At 44.5% G+C, this 24,373-nt stretch overlaps 2 protein-coding genes across 4 annotated transcripts in view; both read right to left on the reverse strand.

The window, feature by feature from the left end:
* The window catches only part of Tmem245 (transmembrane protein 245), a 76,381-nt gene extending 69,370 nt beyond the window's left edge, over positions 1 to 7,011 (reverse strand). For all 3 annotated transcript variants that reach the window (XM_041657066.1, XM_041657067.1, XM_041657065.1), the window contains exon 1: positions 6,406 to 7,011. In XM_041657066.1, coding sequence (XP_041513000.1) covers positions 6,406 to 6,972 — 567 coding nt within the window. In that variant the 5' untranslated portion in view covers positions 6,973 to 7,011. The remainder of the gene's footprint in view (positions 1 to 6,405) is intronic.
* A 4,287-nt stretch (positions 7,012 to 11,298) lies between these two features.
* Positions 11,299 to 24,373, reverse strand: part of Frrs1l (ferric chelate reductase 1 like) — a 30,166-nt gene continuing 17,091 nt past the window's right edge. Inside the window, exons 4-5 of the mRNA XM_041657074.1 lie at positions 21,857 to 22,103; positions 11,299 to 17,157 (exon numbers count right to left, since the gene is read on the reverse strand). Of these exons, the coding sequence (XP_041513008.1) occupies positions 16,985 to 17,157; positions 21,857 to 22,103 (420 nt within the window). The 3' untranslated portion in view covers positions 11,299 to 16,984. The remainder of the gene's footprint in view (positions 17,158 to 21,856; positions 22,104 to 24,373) is intronic.

The raw sequence follows: 24,373 nt of genomic DNA on the forward strand, positions 1-24,373 counted from the left end.
ATTTTCTCAGTTCAGGTTAATCATCCCAGCTAACTCTAGCCTGTCAAGGTGATTAACAAAAAAGCCAGGACAGAGGAGGAACAGTCATCTGGGAACAGGCAAGCAGCTTCATCGTCTGCGGTCCCGATGCAGAAATAATTGTGGAAATGATGAAGCAACATATTCTGTTTGATATAAGAATAAAATTTTCCAGCAACCAATAGCTGTCTAAAAACAGAGCAAGCTCCTATCTCGAATGGCATTTGAACATGAGGAGTTAGAAATAGCTGCCCTCGGCAAGCAGAACTACAAAGGGTCTACATCTCCAGATTAAGTCTAAGAAGCTGTGTCTGTACTAACAAGGAATCTGCATCACTAAGAAAAAGAAACTGCACATTTCAGATTTTCTTTTTTTTTTTTTTTTTTTTTTTTTTAAATATTTATTTATTAATTTATTGTGTATGCAATATTATGTCTGTGTGTATGTCTGCAGGCCAGAAGAGGGCACCAGACCCCATTACAGATGGTTGTGAGCCACCATGTGGTTGCCGGGAATTGAACTCAGGACCTTTGGAAGAGCAGGCAATGCTCTTAACCTCTGAGCCATCTCTCCAGCCCCCCACATTTCAGATTTTCTAAGAGAAATTTCAACCTAAAGAAAAGCATGCTATTTTTATCCAGTAAACATGAAGCTCCCAGATTACATTACTTTAGGCTAAAACACTTAATTCCCCAATCCACTTCCAGGACTGTTCTACAGAAACACTAGTGCGCAGATAAATACAAAATATTCAGGTGCCGTTTGCAATACAGCTCCAAAAAAAGGAAACGCATTCAGAACTTAAAAAATGTGATGACTATATTCAGGAGCAGGGTGTAAAGCCATGCATGTGAAGGATAATGGTGAGAATATACTCAGCAACAATTAAAAAATTAAAATAACTGTCTTCAGGCAGCTGGATCTCAGGGTGGTGCTTCTTTATGCTCGCTGTCTTTGCTGAATTTTCCTAAGGGTTATTTAATATTTTCATAAGTAGAAAAAGAAATGCTGTTCCTTTAAGATGTGCTACCTTGGGCAGTTTTACAGGCATTTTCAAGCATTTCTTCAGAGAGACAGAAATACTGCTAGCTCAAAAGACAGAACACACACTTGAGTTTTGGATAATATAATTACCAATGGTTAAAACTGTTTATTGTCTCTGGATTTGTTGGAATACACAAAAATCTGTCATAAACATAGGCATATGGGACAGAAGTATTTACGCCACAGCAGGAAGAGCTGTAGCTGCAAGCAGCAACAGCAAAGGGTCCACAAGAGGAGGGCGGGTAACAGCCCAGTGAGAACAGTGATGATAGAAAAGGGTTTCTGTAGTACAGTATATGCATGCATACATGAAACTAAGACACAGACATTTGCTAAGGTCACCCAGGTTCAGAAATTAAGTCAGAAGGCTGTCAGTTAACAACAGCATCTGTTTGGTGGGAGTGATGGAAGAAAAGGGGACAACTGACTTTTACCATATAAACTTCTGCGCTGCTTAACTGTTCTTTATGTAAGAAGCATGCTTTCCTTGATAAGCTTTTCACATCACAAAGCAGTCTTTAAAATAACTTAATGAAAAGTATTTATATTTGCTCTGTGATCACATTTAATAAACGTCTGTTTTGTTTGGAGGGGAGGGGTTGTTATGGCCTGGGCACAACCCCAGGGCGTTGCACACAAGGAGCAAGCAGAGGCTCCATCTCTGAGCTGGGTTTCCAGCCTTCAATTCTAGTGCCCATTCCTTTTAGGGTGTTGTTCTGTGTGATACAGGATCTCACTGTGTAACTCACGCAGACCTCAAGTTCACAATCCTTCTATCTTGGCTTCCCAAGCACTAGGATTACAGAGCCACCATGCTTTATCCAGGGCTTTATCCCCTCACCCAGAAGTCAACTTCAGCTCCACTTAGCTTTATGTGCAAACCTGCTTGTGTGGGATTTTTCTCCCAGGCATAAATCACTGGCCACAGTTGACCCGAGGGCACATTTATCCTCTTAAATATTCTGTGTCCTTTCCAAAATACATAATCCAATCATCTTCTAGCACCCGTGTACGAGACATTATATAAAACTGCATCAAATTTAGCCGCATTTATTTAGCTCTCCAAGAAAGGCAATCACACTTTCCTTTCCCAAGACACAACTAACCACACATGGTATACTTTTCCGTTAAATAGCACATAAGTTATTTAACATAAGTGCTCAGTCTGTTAAAGTGCATGTGTGTATGGAGGCCCACCTGGCCGAGTGAGAATAAAGGCTGGCTCAGGGATGCCTGCCTTGATCATTCCTCCAAGTCCTCTTCTTCTTCCCCCTTTTCTTCTTCTGAGACAGGTCTTTCACAGAACCTGGAGCTCGCCATTTCTCCTAGACTGGCTGGAGAACAAGCCACCAGGCTCCACCAGGGTCCATCTCCTCCCCATGCTGGCTGCCATTTGTGTTCTGAGGGGCCAAACTCAAGTTCTCAAGCACTTCCCCACTGAGCCATCTTCCTGGACCCTTTCCTAAGTCCCTCTCAGACAGAAGGCAGACTCCCCTATGGAGTAGGGTCTGCTTCAAGTACTTCCTTCTCCTTTAAAATTTTCTTCTATTTTGAAAACTATTCTCTTTGTCATAAGAGTCAGGAGCTCTCAGAGCCAAACTTGTAATTGTGAAGGACCTTCCTCTCAGCTGCCACCAGGTAAGCAGCAACAAGCCTCACAAGGCTTCCAAGAGGAATGGTGTAGACCTACAAGGCTGGCCAGGGTGCAATTCTTAGCGACCCTTGTGACCCTGAACAAGACCTCAAGGAGACTGAGGCATCAGGCACGCCAACCCTTCATTTGGCACAACTAGGGAGGGCTGAGTGGCCCAGAATAAGGCCTTGGTCACAGGTCACAAAGCAAGTTACTGCTATCGCCAAGTTCATAATTCCAATCTTTCAGCCCTCACTGTTTCCAACACTACTTCTTTATAAAAACGGGAGGCAGGCCTTGGAGAAATCAAAACTGCCACTGCTGCAAACTAGAAATGGCCTCCTCCTCTCTCAACAAGTCTGAACAAAGGGAAAGAGGGATCAAAACATTCCCAGTAGAGAAAAGAAGTGTAGCAGGGGACGCTACTAGGCTCTCAGATTTATCCTGCTGAACCCCACAACACCAGAGCATGGGGCATCAGATGAACTTTCTTAAGCCTTCTGAAAAACTTACGAAGTGAGTCCATATTCTAACTAAGACACTTGAGACTGCTGGGAAAGAACTGCTGCTAGCAGGAAGGAGGAGTTTTCCACTTGTGGCCAGGGCCGTGCTGAGAGGGAACCAGGTAAAGAAAAAGAGCATAACTACTCCAAAGGGGGCAGAGAGGGAGAAACCGTGAGCTGGTGACAGAGGAAAACAAACAGTACCAAGAGAAAGAAAACCAGGACTGAAACGCTGCATAGACAGACAGCAGGATAAACAAAGACAACAGGGGAATAGCTGTGACTAGACCAATTCTGATATTCTTTCGACTTTTCCTTTAAACGTAAGTCAGTCTGTCTTTCTAAGTTAAAGATTCAAACACGTGTGCCTGGAGAAGCTTCCTCCGCCCTTACTGCAGGGTGCCAGGGAGTTCTGATGACAGCAGGTCTTCACCTGTCAGCATCGAGTTGAGAGCATGAGCAGACAACTGCTCTCTAGTGTTTCAGCTATGAAATCTCTCCCTCCTGCTGGGCAGGACTGCTCCAACAACCCAATGGTCCCAGAGTCAGAAGCTAGCTCAGGGCTAGCACACAGTACACATACAAAAGCTGGAACCTGAATGGATGACTTTCCGGTCACCCAAAGTGTCTGCTTATGTGGTATTTTCTCTCTCTGCCTCCCTCATGCAGGCTCACACTTACAAGTTGTGGAAAAGCATAAAGGCTGCTGTTTTGTATCAGGCAGTCCAAACACTGTGGTCTATGAGATAGAAACTTGGGAGTAGGCCCTGGCCCGGGCAACTGTTAAGCCTCAATCAGAGCTGTCAGGTACAGGCTGACAGGCCCCACTTCACTCCCTCCTCCTCTCCTACAGCTTCTGCAAAACTCACTGATGCTTGTTGTTCTCCACTGGATCAACCTGGAAGCACCCTTCTCACTGAGTACTCTCACCACTTGCTTCTAACTCACTCACCCATGCCTTTGATAATGGGTTTATTGTGTTTTTAACTCCTTCTCATCTGCCTTTCTCTCATCACTGTGACCAGCCAAGCTAGAAGTAGCATTTGCTGAAGGGCTGTGGGTGTAGGAGTAGTAAACCCTGTTACGGCACACAGAAGAGCTTGAGTCCAACTCTCAGAACAACCAAACAACAAGCACACTGATGGGGTTTTCTGCCCTCCAACCCCCAAACTCAACACGTGTAAATACACGCATATAGAGTACCCTCAGTAAAAGGTTCTTCAGCATGCAGCTTCATGCTCACTTCCTCAAGTCCTTCCACCCCGTGTGAGGGACGTGCAGAAATGCCCGGCTTCCTCCCATCCCCACCAGTTTACATCTGAACTCCACCTCCTACTCCAGTTGAAAACACATGCTCTTCATGTAAAGCAAGCCTTTCCTTTCTCATGTCCTAGAGTTCAGTGGAGGACACCTGTCAACAGCTGAACTATTACAGAATCTGTAATCGAGTCTGAATTTCTTGAGGACTTTTCTTATAAGTACATAATGATCTTTTATATGAGTTTAATCCATGTAACTGACTTGTTTAACAATGAAGGGGCAATAATTTCAGCTTCTTTTTTTTTCTTTTAAGCCTTTTGTTTGTTTGCTTTTTGTTTTGTTTTCATTTTTCGAGACAGGGTTTCTCTATGTGATTTTGGTGCCTGTCCTGGAACTCACTGTGTAGACCAGGCTGGCCTTGAACTCACAGAGATCCACCTTCCTCTGACTCCTGAGTGTTGGGATTAAAGGCGATTGCCATCACACCCGGCTTTTTAAAGACTTTTTTTATGTACGTGTACATAAGAGTCAGTCATGTATACGCAGGTGCATCTAGAAATCAGAAGAGGATGCTGGGATCTTTGGAGGTAAGAGTTACAGAAGGCTGTCAATGACCCAACATGGATGCTGGGAAGGAATTCAGGTGATGTGGAAGAGCAGTGAGTCGTCAACCTCTGAGCCATCTCTCCAAGCCCTGAATTTAACTTAAGAGTCAACCACGGGGTTGGAGGCATAGCTCAGTACTTGAGTCTTGCCTAAAGCCAGCTAACACTTGAGTTTGGTCCCCAGCACAACTTTTAAGAGGTGCACCATAGATTTGTCCACCAGCCATCTATCTGTAAGGCAGTCAGTCACGCTGTGTGGTCCTGTGGCCTGTAACTGTGAGAATGTCCACTTTCTTCTGTGTATGGCTGTTCCAATAGGAAAATGCTAATTTATGAGGCTGAATGTACAACTCAGTAGCACACATGAAGCCCTGGGTCCAACCCCCAGCACTAATAATAGTAATAATAATGTGCTCATATACAATTATATGCACTCCAAAGACAGGGTACCCAACCCTGTGTTCAATCAACTTTACACTTTGGCAAATTGAAACCTGCTTAGCAAATAAAGGCGACTATTTTGTAACTTAGTAATGTCAGGGCATATTCATCTTATTTCATCAATAAATAAAATGAATAAAAGTGAAATAGTATGAGGTGTGTATACACTGGACCTCACGCAAGCTAGGATCTTCTCTATCCCTGAGATACATTCTTAGCCCCTGTCGGACTTTATCGATTAACATTCTTAAACATTAAACAGCCACTTCATTTTAACTTTGCCCAATAAATATGTGGACAAACTAACCTGCGAGTATCTGAGTCAGGAAAGGTGTCTCTAAGATTATCTTTGAAATTCCTTTCAATTCTGAAGTTTCTAAATTGGCAGTTCAACCATAACCTGCCTCTCTTTACGGGTCTACTGCTAATCTGGACTGGCGGGGATGTGCAAAGGCCCACACATAACAAAAAGTTATCGGAAAGCTCCTAAAGTTTCGCACGAACTATATATAGAGAAAGAACTAAACTGTGGGACATTATCGGCATGAAACGAAAGCTTTAGTTTGAGAGCTTGAGAAATCAGAGTTACCCAAGTTCTAATTAACCCCTAGCCTAGTAAAAAGTCAGCTCCTCTTAACTGTACAAAGGCAAGTTGGATTCGACACCCAGATGTGCCTGCCAGATGCGCAAAGTGGGTCAGCACTTTTCAGCCAAGGGACCTTTTCCCAACAAGTGGGCCGGTTTCAAATCACACCCGCTTCTCTAAAAGGAAGCGCGCCAAGATCCCCGGGCATGGGAAGGAGGGCGGTCATCTGCGCTCACTGGAGCACGGGTGGAGGACCTTCGGCCGCCTGGACGCGGGCGTCCCGGGTCCCGCCACCCCAAAACGCACGCACTCACCCACAGGCTGCTGAAGTAGTCGAGGCCACGGCAGATGAGCGCGCCCGCGTGCGCCAGCAGCACCTGGACGCCCAGGTAGTTGCCCAGGCAGTAAAGACCGTAGAGCAGCGGGCCCCCCGCGCCCAGCAGCAGCAGCAGGCGACGGCGGCGCAGCGCCTGCTCGCCCAGGGCCTCCACGCCGTAGTCGGCGAAGCAGAGCGGCAGCAGCAGCGCGGCCAGCACGATGGGCGTGTGCGCGCGGTGCAGGCGGCGCAGCCACAGGCGGCCCAGGCGCGTGAGCGAGCTCTTGAACGGGTGCAGGAAGGTGCCGCACAGCACGGCCCAGAGCAGCGGCCGCAGGAAGGCCTCGAGGATGAAGTACACGAGCACCGCGGCCCCGCAGCACAGGCACACGAACAGCACCGCGCCCGTGTTGTAGAAAGCCTGTTTGATGGGCTTATCGAAGCGCAGCGCCAGCGCCGCCGTACGCGGCGTCTCGCCCGGCCCTGCCGCGCGCGGGACCCGAGGCTCCGGCCGGGGAGATCCCCGCGGGCTGGGCGCTTCGGGAGCGCAGCCACGGTCGGCCATCGCGCCTCTGCCTGGACCGTGGGGCGGAGCTGCGAGCTGGTGGAGGAGCGCGGGCGGAGGCGGACGGTGCCGCGAGGGTTTGTGGGGTTTGTAGTACCCATACTGCGGGCAGAACATGCACTAGAACCCAGGGAAACTACAACTCCCAAGAGGCTGAGCGCAAACGCCTCCGCCCTTGGGCCCAGTGGTCCCTCAGGGACCATGTAACAAGTTTTGACACGGTCCTAGAAAACGAAAAGTACGGGGACACAACACTACAAACCCCCTTCTCTGATTGATGTCAACTTTCCCGGAGGCAGGATCCCAGAGATGGAAAACACAAGCTGTGCTCTATGCTTTGAAAGTATTTCTAAAAACACTGATGCACAGACTTAGTTTTATTGATTTATTTAATAAATACTTATTTTTAATCGTGTGAATGCAATGTGGGTGGGTGGCCAAAGAAGCCAGAAGCGCTGGATCCCCACTGCTAGAGTTACAGGTGGTTGTGAGCAACTTGACTTGGCTACTGGGACTAGAACTCCACTCTTCTAGAAGAGTAATACATGCTCTTAACACTTTAAAGTGCTCTCTCGTGTACATGACAGGATTTTAAGCAGCTGTTGCCCTGTGACAGTCTCTAATCAAGGAGGCTGGCTCCTATCATTTTATCCTGAGAACATCCCTCCAGAGATGTTACTAGTCTTGTTTTGCAAATAAAGCACAGAGAATATTGCAGAACGATCACAGAGAAATTAAGTACCTGGCCTCATACAGCTGCCAAGTGGGTGAGTTGGGGTTCACACTAAGTACCCTTATTGTGTAGCTCTTACGTTCTATGCTAACTGATCTGAACAGGGGATCCTTTGGCTTCTATGGGAAGCCTCTTAGAGAACCATAATGTGCACCCACGATTAACTTTCTAACACAGAGTAGGAGCCTTTGGGAGCAATTTAAATGCCTCGGAGTGTGTATCAGTGTTTAACTGCCACTATTTGCTCCCCACTGAAGTGTTCTCTCTGGCAAGGGATAATGGACATCATAGTTCTTTTGGTTGTTGTTGTTTGGTTGGTTGGTTGGTTGGTTTTGGTTTTTTTCGAGACTGGGTTTCTCTGTGTAGCTTTGGAACCTGGCCTGGAACTCGCTCTATAGATCAGGCTAGGACCTGACACGGCAAACAATATTCATAATCCTGAATAGGAGCTCACGTGTACCAAGCAGGAGAAAGAATGAGTGGTATCCTTTCCCAGGAGCCTGTATGTGCTTACTGCATGATACTAAAACCTTAGTGCAATGGTCCTCAACCTTCCTAATGCTGCAACCCTTTAATACAGTTCCTGATGTTGCGGGAACCCCCAACCATAAAATTATTTCATTGCTACTTCATAACTGTAATTTTACTACTGTTGTGACTCGTGATGTAAATATTTGATATGTGGGACATCTGATATGTGACACACACACACACTCCAAGGGGTTGCAGCCTACACGTTGGGAATCGCATCGCTAGAGCATTCCTTTGTTTGCAGGCAAAGTTAAACAACTGAGATATAGAACTCTAAAGTTGGGAGGGGACATAGCAAGAGAAGGCCACTCTTGTGTTGAAGATGTGCAAGGCTGAACACTTGATGAGAACACTCGACGAAGACCTTGTGGTAACAGAGTGTTAGAACTGCAGCTTTAGAGCCAAATTATCATGAGCTATTTTTATTGCCCACTCCTGTCTAGCCTAACATCCTTTTGACCATCAGATAAAACCTTTAGCTAGGAGGTGGTGGAGCACACCTTTAATCCCAGCACTTCGGAGACAGAAGCAGGCAGATCTCTATGAGTTCGGGGCCAGCCTGGGCTATAAGAGCTAGTTCCAGGACAGGTGCCAAAGCTAGAGAAAGCCTGTCTTGAAAAAATAAATAATAATAAACTTTTAAAATGTGTTTTTGGCAGCCTACTAGCTTTCAACCCATCCAAAAGCCAAAAATATCATCAGAGAGTAATTAAATACATGGCAGAATTTTCCCTTCTTTGATATAACTTACCTGCCCTATAGCCCTACTAAATGTTTTTGGTTAATGCCTTAACATAACTTTCTTTGTCCTTTAACTAATAAGATCTCTTGTAACCACTTCCATGCTAGGATATATCTCTTGGGGCAACCTGAATACGTTCCTAGGCCATAGGCACTCACATTTTGCTTAGGAAAAAACTGTGTCTTATTCCTTTTGAAATGAGTGCTGTGTTGCGGGTTGATAGGACCTAAGAACTAAATTTGAGAAAGGGACCCAAGTCCACTCAAATCTCAAGCTCATGGGGCATCCGCTCTAAGGTAGCTCTTCCAAAATGCCATACTTCTTAGATTCTCTTTGGTGGCATCACATGACTCAGAGAAGACCAGCTGCCTGGGCACCCCAGATGCAGTGGAGGACCCTGAGACCAGGCTGCGCTTGGCCTTCCAGTTACATGAATCAAGGTATTTTCTCATCGTGATATCTGTTGCAGTGACTGTTTTTGGCCCAGGGCATGGTGAGACCCTGAAAGTAGATCTTAAAATGCTTCCTTGCCAAGAGTCCTCTCTTGCTGTCCCAGACACTCACCTTTATAAATACAGCAACCTCCAAAGTCAGCATTGTGTCTCTAACATTTCTAGGATATGGTAGCGAGGGGCTAAATATAATCACAGGTATGTCTGCCAAAGGAAGAAAGGGAGATTAAACCACACAAAAGGAGACGGTATACCACATGCCATAGAGTCAGAACTCAGACTGGGATTGTGGGAACAACTCTAGCTGATAAGTCTAGATACAAACAAAATCTAAATCTTCTTCTGTGAAGCCTCTAGAAGAAAAATGCCCTGCCGACATCTTGATTCCACTGAGATCTCGGGCCACTAGAACAGTGAGACAATACATTTGTGTTGTTTTAAGTGACCGACTTTGTGGAAATCTGTTGAAGACATAATAGCCTTGTCAAATTCAGGTGGAGCCAGTACGCATCCTGCTAATCTTTCTCCTTGCCTTGCCCTCCCCTTTCTTGGAGATGCTTCTGTCTTCACTGCCTATTTTGGTCCATCTCTTAGTCTTAGTCATTTCGGGCTGCTATCCCAAATTACACTAGACTAGATGGCTCAAATAGTTGAAGAAGTAGGGGGTTTGAGGTCAAGGAACCTGCACGATCAAGTTCTAGCGAGGGTTCTCTTGTCCCTAATCCCATTTTGACACTAATCCCATCAACAAAGGCTTCCTCAGCACCACCTAGTCATACACACACACATACACACACACACACACACACACACACACCTGTATGCTGAATCCCCAACAGCTATCACAGTGGAAATTATAACTTCAGCATAGAAATACCAAGGGAGGGCTGGAGAGATGGCTCAGAGGTTAAGAGCATTGCCTGCTCTTCCAAAGGTCCTGAGTTCAATTCCCAGCAACCACATGGTGGCTCACAACCACCTGTAGTGGGGTCTGGTGCCCTCTTCTGGACTGCAGGCATACACACAGACAGAATATTGCATACATAATAAATAAATAAATAAATAAATAAATAAATAAATAGAAATACCAAGGGAATGAACATAGTCCCTGCACAGTTTATATCTTATCTCAACTTCAGTATCCTTGCTTCCATTCCTGGTGGCCCTCACACTCAGGGAGGACCCTGGCTCTCGGTTTCAACTGCGTGAGAGCTTCCCCTTACTTGAAGCCACTGTATCTTCTCAAACCAGTCCCAGTAGAATCAGCAGCTCAGCCACTGCGATTTCTCTTCTCCCTCAAGACCCAGTAGACTTGACAGCTATACTCTACCTAGTCTTTTAAAACTATGTTTAGTTACTTAGTGTGTGTGCACACACACAAGTGCATGGAGGTCAGAGGACAACTTACGGAGGTTGGTTCTTTCCTTCTAGCATGTGACCTCTGGGGATCAGATCGAGGTCATCAGGCTTGGCCGCAAGTCCACTTTCCCTCTGAGCCATATCATCAGACTCTCTACTTACTAAGGGGTACTGTGGTTTAGTCACCATGAAGGACTTGAAGTGAAATTCCTAAACCCAGATACATGCAAGGAAGTAGTTAATATACTTGAAACGGGAATCTACATCACCATTTCCTGCTTGATAAGGTACCAGAATGAAGCTTCTGCAGAGTGAGTTTTGTATATTGCTTCTCTACAAGGACTTTCAGGTAACTAAAGCAATAGGGTTTTCCTGTTTGTCCGACAAGACAGGTTGCCACCTTTCCCAAGGTCTACAAGGATTCAGGGAGAAGGGAGAAACATTTTACAATTAAATAACACACAAAGGAAAAAATAATGGAAATGTGCAACAAAGCAAAGCAATAAGGAATTATAAACTAGTTTTAATTACATCAACAGGAAGAATTCAAATTATGTTGAGAGTTTATGCCTTTAAAGTTTAATCCTGGTTAATATAGTCTGAGTATAACTTAATCCTCTAAAGATAAAAGTATATGTGGTGGCCAGTGAACAGAATAATCATTTCAGTAGCGGTTAGGAGTGTTGCTACAATTACTTTACATAAATAGAAACTCATATCTTTATTAGTAATGTGGCACACATCTTAGAGTAAAAATCCACATAGGACAGGCTTATAAATATACATTTATATATAATCTCAAAATCAATCACAATTGAACATTAGATACACAACTTTTTATAAAACAAATATAACCCATCCGTGTCTATTTAAAGGCATAGTTTTAACAAAATAGTATTTTGTAGACAGTCTCAGAAAAACTGTATTAGTACTTCTGGAGCCAGATTGTTCCAGCATGTCAATGCGCCAGTGGGAATAAGGCATGTGGAGAAGCTGCGTTCACTCTTCCAGGGTGGAGGGGTCAGGGCATTCTAGGCAAGAAAGCAGGAAAGACTCTAGTGACCTGGGTGAATGCCACACCCACTGAGCATTCAGCAACCTTAGAGATGATTACATTCCAGAAGAACCAGACTGGGTGGTTACTCACCTAATAGCAAAGATTTGGAAGAAAACTAAAAATACTACCGAATGGTTGGTGTATTCTTAAATGGGACACCCCCCCAAGGCTAGGAGATTTACACACATTTTTCCATTGCCAGGCTTATTGAGGCTCATATTTCTTTAACTGCTATTTTCATGAAAAGGAAATTATATGCAAGTCATCTGCTAAATTAAAAACCAAGGAAATCAAACTTGAAAGTAGACAAATTGCTCACTAAATAGTAGAATAGAATAAGAAAACTAATGCAGGTTAAAACATGTTTAGGCTGCCATGAAACATGCCAGTTACTTAACTAATGTGAGTCTTGGCTTCTTAATGATATAGAAAAGTTATATTAAACAACAATGTATATACATTCTTTACAATTCATATAATGGTGAAAAGAAGAGGCAAGACTTAGTAAGAGATTCAGGAATCCTTCCTACAAACTAAATTGCTAAAAATGCAAGGTAAGTATGTCAGTAACACATATGATATTTTATCTCTGGGTTTGAAAGTATACAAGAGATCAGAAAAACAACGAATCGTGTGTGTGTGTGTGTGTGCGCGCGCGCGCGCACGCGTTTGCGCGTGCGTACTTGTATGTTTTTGTATAAACACACCCCACCTGTCACATATGTACAAAGTGTATATACATATAAACAAGTTGAAAATAATCAACCTGTTCACTTTATGCAGTCCTGTTTAGAGAGTAAGGATGTCACCTCAGCAGACGGCCTAGGGTGCTGAGACAGACGTGTCACATGTATAAAAGACTCTCATGCCCTTGTGCTAATTTTGAAAAGTCTCTACACAGAAAGAAATTACTCTAAAGCATAGAAATGTTCACCGAAAGAGCAGCTCAAGAGTGAAACATGTTAACGACTGCCAGACCTCAGGAAAAGCAGAGCTGGAACTTACCCAGAATGGTTCTTTACTGTCATCTCGTTTGTGCCAACTCCAGGAAACATATTAGGACACGAATGTGTAAGGATGCCACTATGCTATTCATTCATAACAGCAAACCAATTATAAACCGTGTTTAAATGACGTTTTCACTAACTCTGACATTTTTACAACTAGCTAATAATATGTTACTGGTGATAGGATTTATGACGACTAGAGAGACAGAATGCCATGGCTAAGTCACTGTGGGAAAGCTAGGGTCTACCAGCCCAGCCCAGCCCACTTCCTGTTGTTCTTCAGCCTGCAAACTAAGAATAGGTTTTTCCTTTTCCAAAAGCTTTTTAAAACTCAGTTTAACATTTTGGCATCTGCAAAGTATATGAAGTTCAAATTTCAATTGCTTTATTAATGTGCAGCCATACTTGTTCACTTATGAACTGTCTGTGGCAGAGTAGAGCCTCTGGGACCCCTTTACAAAGAAAATATAAGAAATCCTGGGATAGAGCCAAGAATGGCATCCAACTTCAGTGCTAATGTCACTTAAGACAAGACCCTGAATAAAGACAGTAAACTTGGATTGCAAAAGTAGTATTAATATACCGGGATGGAAAGCCATCCCTCAGTTGTCAAACTTTCTGATTTTGTTAAGGAAAAAGCAACCAACAGTAACAGAATGCAGCTTCAGGACTTTAAGTGCATGTTTAACTACAGTGGGTCAATAAAAGCACATGGAGGCCCATGTTGTAAGACAGACCATGGTTTAAGAAAGTCATGGTTAAAAGTTAGCTAAGACAAATGCATTCTTCCAATCGTGTCCAATTGACACATTAGTATGAAAACATTAATAGTACTAAAAATGAGCTGGGGATGTACTGGGTGGTGGAACACCCCGTGAATATCTACAAGGCCTTGGGTATGATCATCAGTACTGACCAAAAAAAGAAAAAAGAAAAAAAAGAAAGGAAGAAAGAGAAGAAAAGTAAAAGGAAGGAAGGGGGAGGAAGGAAAGAAAGAGAGGAAAAGTACTAAAATGACTGGCCAAAATAATCCAAAGGTTTTAAGCAGAAAATAAAGTGATACAAAACCACTGTGTTGAGTTCCGCAAACACAGCTGTAAGAAGTGCTCATTTTCACTGTAAAATACTAGGGGGCAGGCGAAGGTGCCCAGCTGATTTGAGTATGAACAGCAGGTTCTACTTAACGGAAGTTTTAAAGACTTTGCATGAGGCATAGGAAGTCATATCGGCTCCCTCGTCCCTGCGGTCTCTTGCACGACAAGTGCATTGAACTAGCATCTCTAAAGTCTGGCCAGCACTGGTAAGCTCGCCAGAAGACTGGCCTCAACTCTTCCTTCTGCAAAGCTGGATTGACAACAGACGCTTCCTCTGGTTGGTAGGACTGAAAGAGTTCATCCACATGGAGCACTTACAACAATGCTACATACATCTGTCTGCCGCTTGTGTTTCACTTGGGCATCTCACCAAGTAGCACTGATCGCTTCTCCCTCAGGACAAACACTGTGTAGAAAGTGAAACTGTATGTCAGACCTGGGGGTGCATGCTTGAGAGAGCAGCAGCCAGGAGTCGGGGGGTTCAAGAAGGATGACTGAGAGAGAGAATGAATAGAGAGAAAAGTAGGAGTTTCCTTAGATTAGGTAAGAACGGATGTATTCGAAGTTTACAGGGCTTTCACTTCGACATGTCTATCAGTGGAAAGATCTCTGAGACGACGGTCAGCTGTTTGTGACACATCCCTTGTCGTAAATCCTTATTTCATGACAGCAATTACTGTTCAAAGTGCCAACTGGTGTCCAGTGAAAGGCAAAAACACACTGCCACTGGGGATATTGTCATTCATGTTTTGGAAGACACAGTTTGATCATGAACAGGACATATAAAAACATTGGCCAGCCAGCTACAGTCCATAAAAGAGATTCCTCTGGCCCAAGTAAACTCGCAGTATCGAGACAGCTTTGTAATTCAGTCCACCAGTTTTTTTGAATATCTACCAAGAGGTAGCATCAGTTACAAGGATGAGGAGAGAAATGACTTCCAATGAAAAGCCCAGCATGCTAGAGGAGGGCTGAGTCACTCCTAAAACTACGCAGTCCCCAAGACTGGAGGAAGGGATAAGAGTTAGGGCCTTACAGATGAGCCTATCATCTGGGGGGGCAGAGGGATGGGGAAGACGGGGACAGGACAAGTGAGAGAGAGCAGGCTGGAGAAACTCAAGGCCCCTCAGACTCACTGGGACAGGCAGTGACCCTGAAGAGGCAAAAACCCTGGAGTTTAGTAGAGTTGCTGCACGTCACTGTAAGGGCAAGGATAACTCTGAAAGTTCCAAGCGAAAATACACAAAGCTGGTCGCTAAAGTCAAAGACTATGAAACAGTTACGTGATTTGAAGCAAAAGTGGAAGGGAAGCGACACTCGCTCCCACTACTAACTGAAGTCTCTATTAGCTCCGCGATTTATATACATCAACTACTATACACATAAAGGATATAAAAATATTGGGCTTCTTATTTACAACACGGGTGTCTCTATATACTCCCAACCCTCACTCCTAAACCAACTACTAACCCTGAGAAACTGATATACCGGCCATGCTTGTGCCAAGCTTGACCAGGACCAGAGAGAGGGCTTGGTGAAGAGGCAGTTGTCATCAGGTGAAGCCACCAACTTGAACCTTGAGTTTGAAACTGGGTGTGGGCAGTGTCGCGAAGTAGTAATACATACTTTATTTTGGCACCAGCTCAGAAGAATCTGAACATTCTCCCCACAGGCAGACGTTCACCTCTGACATAAACTTGGGACTTAGAAACCATAGTCCGGTGTCACTCAGCTATAGAGTTGGAGCCAGCCTGGAAGCAATGGGAACAAATCAGAGAATTCTGGAAAGCCACTGTGGCAATGGCCCACCGTGTAAGTGCCCACAGTTACTCTCCTCTAAGTAGGCTGCCAGCATAGGTATTTAGAGATTACCTGGCTCTTTTCAAAAAAGAAAACATAGAATTTAAATTTTATTTTTTTTTTTGGTTTTTCAAGACAGGGTTTCTCTCTGTGGTTTTGGAGCCTGTCCTGGAACTAGCTCTTGTAGACCAGGCTGGGTTCGAACTCACAGAGATCCGCCTGCCTCTGCCTCCCAAGTGCTGGGATTAAGGGCGTGCGCCACCACCGCCCAGCTAGAATTGAACATTTTTAATGTATACTCTTGGTGAATTTACGTTAGGGTCCCTCCCCCTATTTTTGCTCCTAGTGTCTACAGTCTTTAAGAATGATGATATGTGTTTTCCTTAGGATGACTTGTCTGTCCTAATGTATATTAATTATAGTTAATGAATGCTGACTTGACCACCACCGTTGGCTAGAGCCACCCAGGAACACCTTAGTTGGTTGAACACAGTAGCAGAAGGAAGCAAATTCTAATTGCTAAGAATTCTCCTGTTTTTATCATTAAGGTAATTTTACATCTTCAGGAATATTCACAGTTCTTTTTTCATCTTTCCTAACAGCAATATAAAACTGTTTTCTCATAACTACTTGCTAATTGGGAAGATACTTTAGATAAATACAAACCACTGCTTATCACTATAATCTCCCCCGTACGCCCCGTCCACTGTGTGACTATCTAAAAGCACTTAGCCTCCACGAAAATGTTCTCGAGAGGCTGCTGATACACTTGTGACGTCCTGTGAAGCTCTCCACGGCAACATGCCAAGTAACCCTCTCATGCAGTACCGCACGAAATAAAGACTGTTGGGAGACACTCTTTCCACAGCTAGCTCTTTATCTCCCCATTGTGTGAGCTGACCGCGCTAGCCAAGGCTGTGAAACGTGTAGGCCAACAAAAGGCAGCCTTTGTCTGGGTTTAAATCCCAATCAGTATTACCAAAATGCACAGACACCGTAAAGCTCAAATAGAAAACATATTTGAAGTGTTCGCAAACGATTTAAATACTTCCCAAAAGCAGGGTTGCCTTGACAATCCTGTTTGACTAGGAGAAAAGCTTGTTCACTTTTTTCCCCCAAAAATGTTGAAATCATGACTTGTTTTTAAGTAACAGAAGCTAGAATAATACAGGCGATATTGAAAAATATACACTGAAGGCTTGCCGCTCCGCCTAGTGTGTCGGCCTTGCAGCTGTGCCTAAGGGGTTCCCATCAGCAAGTAGAAGGTCAGGGCGACAATGAGAAGCAAACAAAACGGAGAGGAGAAGGTCTGGTAGGCAGCCGATGGCATGAAAATGTCTTCGTATTTGTAAATACTGACAACGCGCTCTGAAGTCGGTGGGGAGTCTATGTCGTGCCTGGTGATGGAGCCTTTAACACAGAAGCAGAGTGAGGGCCAATTAAACGCAGCACAGAGTTAAAGACAGAAACACTACAGACGGGCTGTCACTGCTGAACACATACACCGTGCTTAAGATGTGGAATCATGCATTAAAGTCATCAGCAGCATTCTCTGCAATTGCTCAGACCACAGAGAGCACAGAAATCAATTATCCTTACTTCCAAAGATGGTTCTTATAAATCTGCAGACATCTCGTCCCAAATCTCTCTCTCTGTCCTGTGGCCGCCAGTTTTAATATTTATATTTGCACAAACTATATGGATTTCTATTTGCCTCTAACAAATTTAAACTCCTCAATAGCAGATAGTGTAAAATCTTTAAATTTTTTAAAAGATTAATTTTAATTTTAATTGTGCACATGTGCAAGGGCTAAAATAGGATGCTGGATCTCCTAGAGATGCAGTTACAGGTAGTAACAACAGGTAGTTGTACAGTTAAGTCACCTGAGAATGAGTACTAGGAACTGAACTTGTGACCTCTACAAGAACAGGGTGTGATCTTAACCAATGAGTAACCTCTCCAGCCTCAGGGGGGAAAAAGACTCTATTTTTAATACAAGCAGCAAATTTAACTAATTCTGCCTCCTCAAATCTTTGGTGGAGCAGTGAACCCAGGGTTTCGTGCATGCTAAGCAAATGCTCTATCACTGAGCTACCTCCACAGCCCCAAATCTCATTGATATGAATCAGGAACTCTAGTCCAGACCAAAGTCTCCCATACAAATGGAAGAGCCCTCTTTCATTGTGCACTACTAAGAGCTAGCCAGCCTTTGGCTCAGGAGATGGCTCAGAAGGTAAGAGTGTTTATTCTACAAGCAGGAGGACATGAGGCCCTAAATTTGAGTCTTCGACACCCATGTAAAAAGCCAGGCATAGCTGTGTGTGTGCATAACCTGAGCACTGGGCCATCAAAGACAGGGAGAGTGGCCAGCAGGCCAGCATAGCCCAAAAGGCAGGTTCCATTTCAGTGAGAGACTCTATATCAAGAAATAAGGTGAGTGGGGCACTTTAATCCCAACATTCAAGAGGTAGGTGGATCATAGTGAGTTCCAGGACAGCTAGGACTATGTGAAGAGACCCTGTCTCAATTTAAAAAAAAAAAAAGGCAAAGAGTAATAAAGGAAAACGAACTTGATATCTTACTCTGAGCTCTAATCACACATCTGTACACTCACACTAATATATCACAGGGATGGGGAGAAAAAGAAAGAAGGGGAGGGCAGGGCAGGGGAGAGGAGAGAACAGGAGAAGCAAAAAGGAGACTTCCCTAGCCAAAAGAAATTAGCATGCTGGATGTCAGTGACTTTTCTAGAAGCGTGGGGGAGAACAGTTTGGAAAAGAGAATGGCTAAGGTAACAATGAGATGGAACTTTTCTCAACGTGGCCACCAGAACAACAAAGGAAGTCCTGTGTAAAATGCTTAAAGACCAATGACAAGATCAGCAGCGGGGTGTTCGCCTCGCATCCGAGGACCTCAGGTTTAATCCTCAGCACTGAAGAAATAAAATGATAAAAAGAAATGGTAATAGCCCTTTCTTCCACATCTGTAACACATCTGTAGTTGCCACTTCCAGCAAGGCTAAGGCAAGAGAACTGCTTAAATCAAGAGTTTCCTTTTCATTTTTTTGTTTTTTCAACACAGGGTTTCTCTGTATAGCCCTGGCTGTCCTCAAACTCATAGAGATCCACCTTCTACTGACTCCTGAGTGCTGGGATTAAAAGCAAGCGCCGCCATGCCCAGCAAGTTTTCCTTTTCTTAAAATATATATATATATATATATATATATATATATATATATGCTTAATGAGATAAAGTTGATTAGGCATGACTGACTTCCTGGAAAAGAATATTAAAGCTGGCTTAGGGTAGCAGGCATGATGGGTCAATGCAAAGACTGCCCTAAGTCTGGAGCTCAGTTAGGGTTGTTTTTGGAGTGTTTATTTTCGTCGTACAATACTAGAGATTGAACCCAGGTCCATAAGCATGCTCGGCAAATATCTACCACTGAGCTATAGGCCCAGCTTGCCAACTTTCTTTTACTCTTTACTTTGAGATAGGATCTCACAAAACTTGCCCGGCTGGCCTTGAACTCACTCACCCTGTAACCCAAACAAGCCTTGAACTTGTGATCTTTCCTCCTCGGCCTCTGAAGTAGCTGAAATTAGAGGCTGTATCAACAGGTCAGGTTTGCACTGAGTGGGGGGCTTTACCGTCTTTCAGGAAGCTCCACCAGACCCAGCATAGGGAGCGTCAGCTGCAGTTCCTGCTTGCTACACAATGTTTCCCAGCTGGCAGGGAGATCCCCTTCTGCACGGGGGGGGGGGGGGGGGGGGGGGGGGGGGGGGTTTGTGCTCACCACACTTTACTCGCTGGCCCTTGCCTGGCCTCTTGGGCTATGCCATGCACCTCCAGTTCATGGTTTTCTTGAAGGAAATAGAATCTGTAGTCCTTCAGGCCTTAGCCCAAAGTTTATGCTAAGAGACAGGACTAGGACTGAAGAGAAGCTAGAGGAACTCCTGAGAAACAAGCAGTACACAGGCCAGCACATGGGGTGGGAGGGCTCGGTTTGCCTGAAAACAATGAGAAGAGGAACCTGGAGGAGCTTATCAGGCAAAGCCAGACGAGTATGGAACTCTCCACACCTCGGATGTTAGACTCCAAGAAGACAACCTTCTGAACATGTGAAAGTCCCCATTATCCAAGATGCCTTTCTCTGCTTTCAATGACCATAGTCAGCTGCAGTTCAAAAAGGTAGTATGGGATAGCAAGATATTTTGAAAAATATTGCATTTTATATGACTTTAATATGACTATGTACTGTTATGACTGCTTTATTAGTATATTATTATTGTTAACATCACTGTAAACCGCATACTGAATTCTAATTTATACATTATGCATAGGGGTAATTGTGGAGTTTCAAGTAGACACTTAAGTCCCAGTAACCATCTCCAACAGATGAAGTGGGACTACTATACAGTATTTTTCAATATGCGAAAGCAATTTCACATAACTATTTTCACCCACTAGCTATAACCTTAGAAAGCGGGTATTATTATTGCCCCCACTTTAGGTATAAGGAAATGAAGTTCAGATTTTAGCTAACAGGTTACATAGCTACCAAGGGGGAGAAGCAATACTAAAAGCACACATTTTCAGATTCCAGTCTTATCGTTTGAAATGAATTCATCTCTCCGAGCTAGATTATCATTTATTTCCCAGGATACTAAAGGGACTTGAAGGTACCATTGCAGATCCAGTGGGGTTGCTCTGGGAAACCAGCAAACAGAAAGGTGCCACCAATCTGGAGGCACCCGACTCTTTTTCCAGCAGGCTATGGGTGAAAAGAGAAGAGAAGAAGAAGAGGGGCTTGTGTACTCTAAATCAATGGAAAGAAATCTGGGGGAGGGGGCAGCTCAGCTAAAGCAACACAAAGCTGTCGAAGGCACAGTAAAAACAGATGTCGAGGTCTGGAGAGATGGCTCGGTGGTTGAGAGCACTGGTTGTTCTTCCAGAGGACCGGGGTTCAATTCCCAGCATCCACATGGCAGCTCACAGCTTTAGGGGATCTGACACCTTCACACCAATGCACATGAAATAAATTCAAATAAATTATTTTAAAAAATAAAAACAGATGTTGAGCTGGGTACGGTGGCATACATCGGTAACCCTAGCCACTCAGGAGGTGGAAGTAAGAGGCTTGCTCTAGCCTGAGCAGCATAATAGACACCTGGCTCAAAGAAAAAGAAAAAGCAAGGAGGAGAGGTAGAATTCCTAGCAGCCAGAATGAGAGAATGAGTTCTCTCCACAGGATTGCAAACCAAACATACCTCCACTCTTGGTGAGGCCACTGGGCCCCGTGACCGCGGAGAGGACTCACAAAATCACCTGACTTATGCAGCCTCTAGGTCTCTTGTAATTGCCCTTGGATCTGCGGTAGGAAACTACAGGAGAACTTTGACACAGGAAGTGACATCATCCACAGCCCAGCATCATCAGGGCATTTGTTAGAAATATGGAATCTTGACCTCCCCCCCATGGCCGATGACTTCATTTACCAATATAGCTGGGGGATCATTATGTATCTTAATATTTGGGGATTAATGGGTTAAAATATAGGGTATTTTGATTGATTTGTGACCATGGGAATAGATATAAAGTAAGAATGAATACTTACTGACAAGCTCTAGAGACCCTTGCCTCTTCAGTATTTTCTTATTAAAAATGATGATGGGTAAAAGATTTCACGGACTTTAGGATCTGAAAGACCCAGAATTGAGTGTATTGCTACCATTAATTAATTGTCTACCACGAGCAAGTTTCTCATTCTCTGTAAGCACGAGGGTGATGCTACCTAGACCTCTGCAGGAAGGGGTCAGGAGCGAATGCTGCCGTCTGCGCTCCACGGCAGAGGTGTGGTTGCTTCATGAAGCACACGACACCCTACGTGGTCTCACGCACTCTAGCTGTGCGTGTGTGCACTGTGTCAGGCGGCCCCCGCACCGCCAGGTCTTTAGAACCTTCTGAAGGAAGGACTCCTATTCCCTTTTCCTCCTAAAGCCGACCGAGTGCTGTGACGCTCGTACCCCTGCCGTGTGACTCCACTAACAGCGCGCATGCGCATGGCGGTGCCTGGCATTCAAGGCAGAAGCTAAAAGGGAGGCTTACCCTGAATGGCCGGACCCCAAGCAAACAGGTAATACCAACTCAAGTGTAGATCCACGATCGTTTCATCTCTGGGAACGTTCACGGGACGCTTAAACCTGCAGGTGACACGATTGTTCTCGAAAACTCCTTCCTCGTCTCTGGCAGGATTTCTCTGGACCTCCTTCGCCCACTGTCCCACATTGTAGAAGTGCTGGATGCGGACTCTGCCATTGTCATCATGGACGCAGGCCATGACATCATCACCGCCCTAGCAGAGAGAAAGGTCGAGAAGAAAAAAGTTAAATGTCTGCCTTCTGCAAACGTTTCACTGAGAAGTATACATCCTATATCCTCTGTAATTAGAAGTATCATACAACTTATTTAGAAAAACCATTAAAAACCCTTAAATCAGGACAGTGAGGTGGCTCAGCCACCAAGCAGAATGGCCAGAGTTTGATCTCTGGTAGAAGAAGAGAACCAACTCCTGCAAGCTGTCCTCTGACCTCCACAAGCGCACAATGGTATGCATACCTACCTCACAAACAAATAAATATGTGAGGTTTTTAAAAATATTTTTTTTTAAAAAGTCCTAAATCAGTGAGCAAAGCCAGCATGTATGGCTGACATCTGGGCCTTCCTGCTGCCACAGCTGGGGGATGCATGTCTGCAGAAGACCACACAAAGTAGCCTGAGGAGTCCCGCCAGGTGGATCCACCCTGAAGCTCATCCTAGCACAACAAGCAAACAAAAGTTCAGTTATGGAAAACTTCCCAAAGTATTTAACTAATCCATTCAATAATTTAAAAAGCCCCAGAAGCTATTACAAAGTGAAGAAGGCTGGTGTCACGTGACCATAAATGCAATGATGTTCCTAGGCAGGATCTTACTGACCAATGGCGTTTGGAAACAATGTATCTGACAGGACTAGCCTATGGATCACCAACTCTCTGACTTTAATGACCATGTAAGGACAGACGAGGTCCTTGATTTGAAGAAAAACCTCTTAAATATTTAGGGTTAAAAGGTATCTGTTATATACCCTTGAAGTTTCCAGAAAATATGAATCATAAAGGAGTTAACCAGCAGCGGAAGCAGCACTGGGAGAGAAGAACACACGGACAACAAAATGCTGCTTGAGAAAATGCTCTGGAACCAGGAAACGGTGGTGACTTGGCAGCAGCCATTGTGATTGATGCCACTGAATTATTCACCAGAAAATGGTCAGAAGCGATGCATTTCCGGTACACACTGCTATGACAAAAAAGCTAACAGTTGATGCATCTGGGACGAGAAATGGAGACAGAGATGGGGTAAGGGAAAAGATTTTGGGGAACCATCTCTGTAGCTTAGTTGGAGGTTTAATTATTTTTTTCCTTTAGAACAAGTTACAAATATTAAAGTCTGGCTGAGTGTACTGTTTGGTGGAGGATATGGATGGCGGGGGAGGCACTGTCTGGAGCGGAGCCTGTGAGGCATGCCATTCAGACAGGAACCCAAAGTTGCCGTTAAAAAAAAAACTAATTTGAAAACCATTCCATAAAAATTCAAGGTTACTAAAGAGGGAATACACATTGCTCTTATTATACATCACTGAGTTTTTGTTTTTAAATTTAATCCATGCTTCAGTGGAGAGAGGAGAGAGGAAAGGAGGGGCTTCTTTATAAGAACTTTCATGACATTTGAAAGGCTCCCTAGTCTGCCTCTATTACCTGAGCCCGAAATCAACCCACTCTTCCCTTCCTCCTTCCCTCCCTTCCTTGTTTTCAGACAGGGTCTCACTATGCAGTCTCACTATGGCCTTGAACTCATGTTCTTTTTCTTCTTCCTTTTCCTCTTTTCTCCTTTATTGGGTTGATTCTCAGGCCAGAGCTTGGGGTTGGCCTGCAAGGCCCTCAGCACAGCCCCACGCCCTGGCCACCAGAAGAATCACAGGCTGATTTTAGGAGCTGCTCCTTTGCTTCACACCTAGGGAGAGAAAACCCAGTGAAGCCATGACAGGGAGAGGGCGCAGTCACTCCACATCCTGAGGCGGCGACAGTTAGGGACTTCAGGAAAAATAGTTCCATCATGTACAGTGCGGGCAGCTCGTATGTCGGGGATGCTGGTGCCAATGACTTAGTTTCAGGGGGTTAGTCTATTACCATTGTGTGTGTGTGTGTGTGTGTGTGTGTGTGTGTGTATGTGATGTGCCACATGCCTACATAACGAGGCCTTAATAAAACCTCCAAAGAGGGTGCTGGAGAGGTGGCTCAGAGGCTAAGAGAACTTGCTGCTGTTGAGGGGGCCTGGGTTTGGTTTCCAACAGCTACACTGGACAACTCTCTATCTCTGTCTCTCTCTCTCTGTCTCAGTCTCTCTCTCTTATACACACACACACAAACTCACTCACAATTTTCAAAAAATCTTCTTAAAACTCCCAAAGAAGTGCTGGGGACTTGACACAGTTGGTAAAATGCTGGCCTTGCAGTCCTGTGTTTGGATTCCCCTACCCCACGTAAAAAGGCAAGTGTGGTTGAGCATATCTGTAATCCCAGCAGT

Source organism: Microtus oregoni, unplaced genomic scaffold, assembly GCF_018167655.1.
Source record: "Microtus oregoni isolate MIOR12 unplaced genomic scaffold, Mior012 000008F_ref0000371, whole genome shotgun sequence".
Classification (NCBI taxonomy): domain Eukaryota; kingdom Metazoa; phylum Chordata; class Mammalia; order Rodentia; family Cricetidae; genus Microtus; species Microtus oregoni.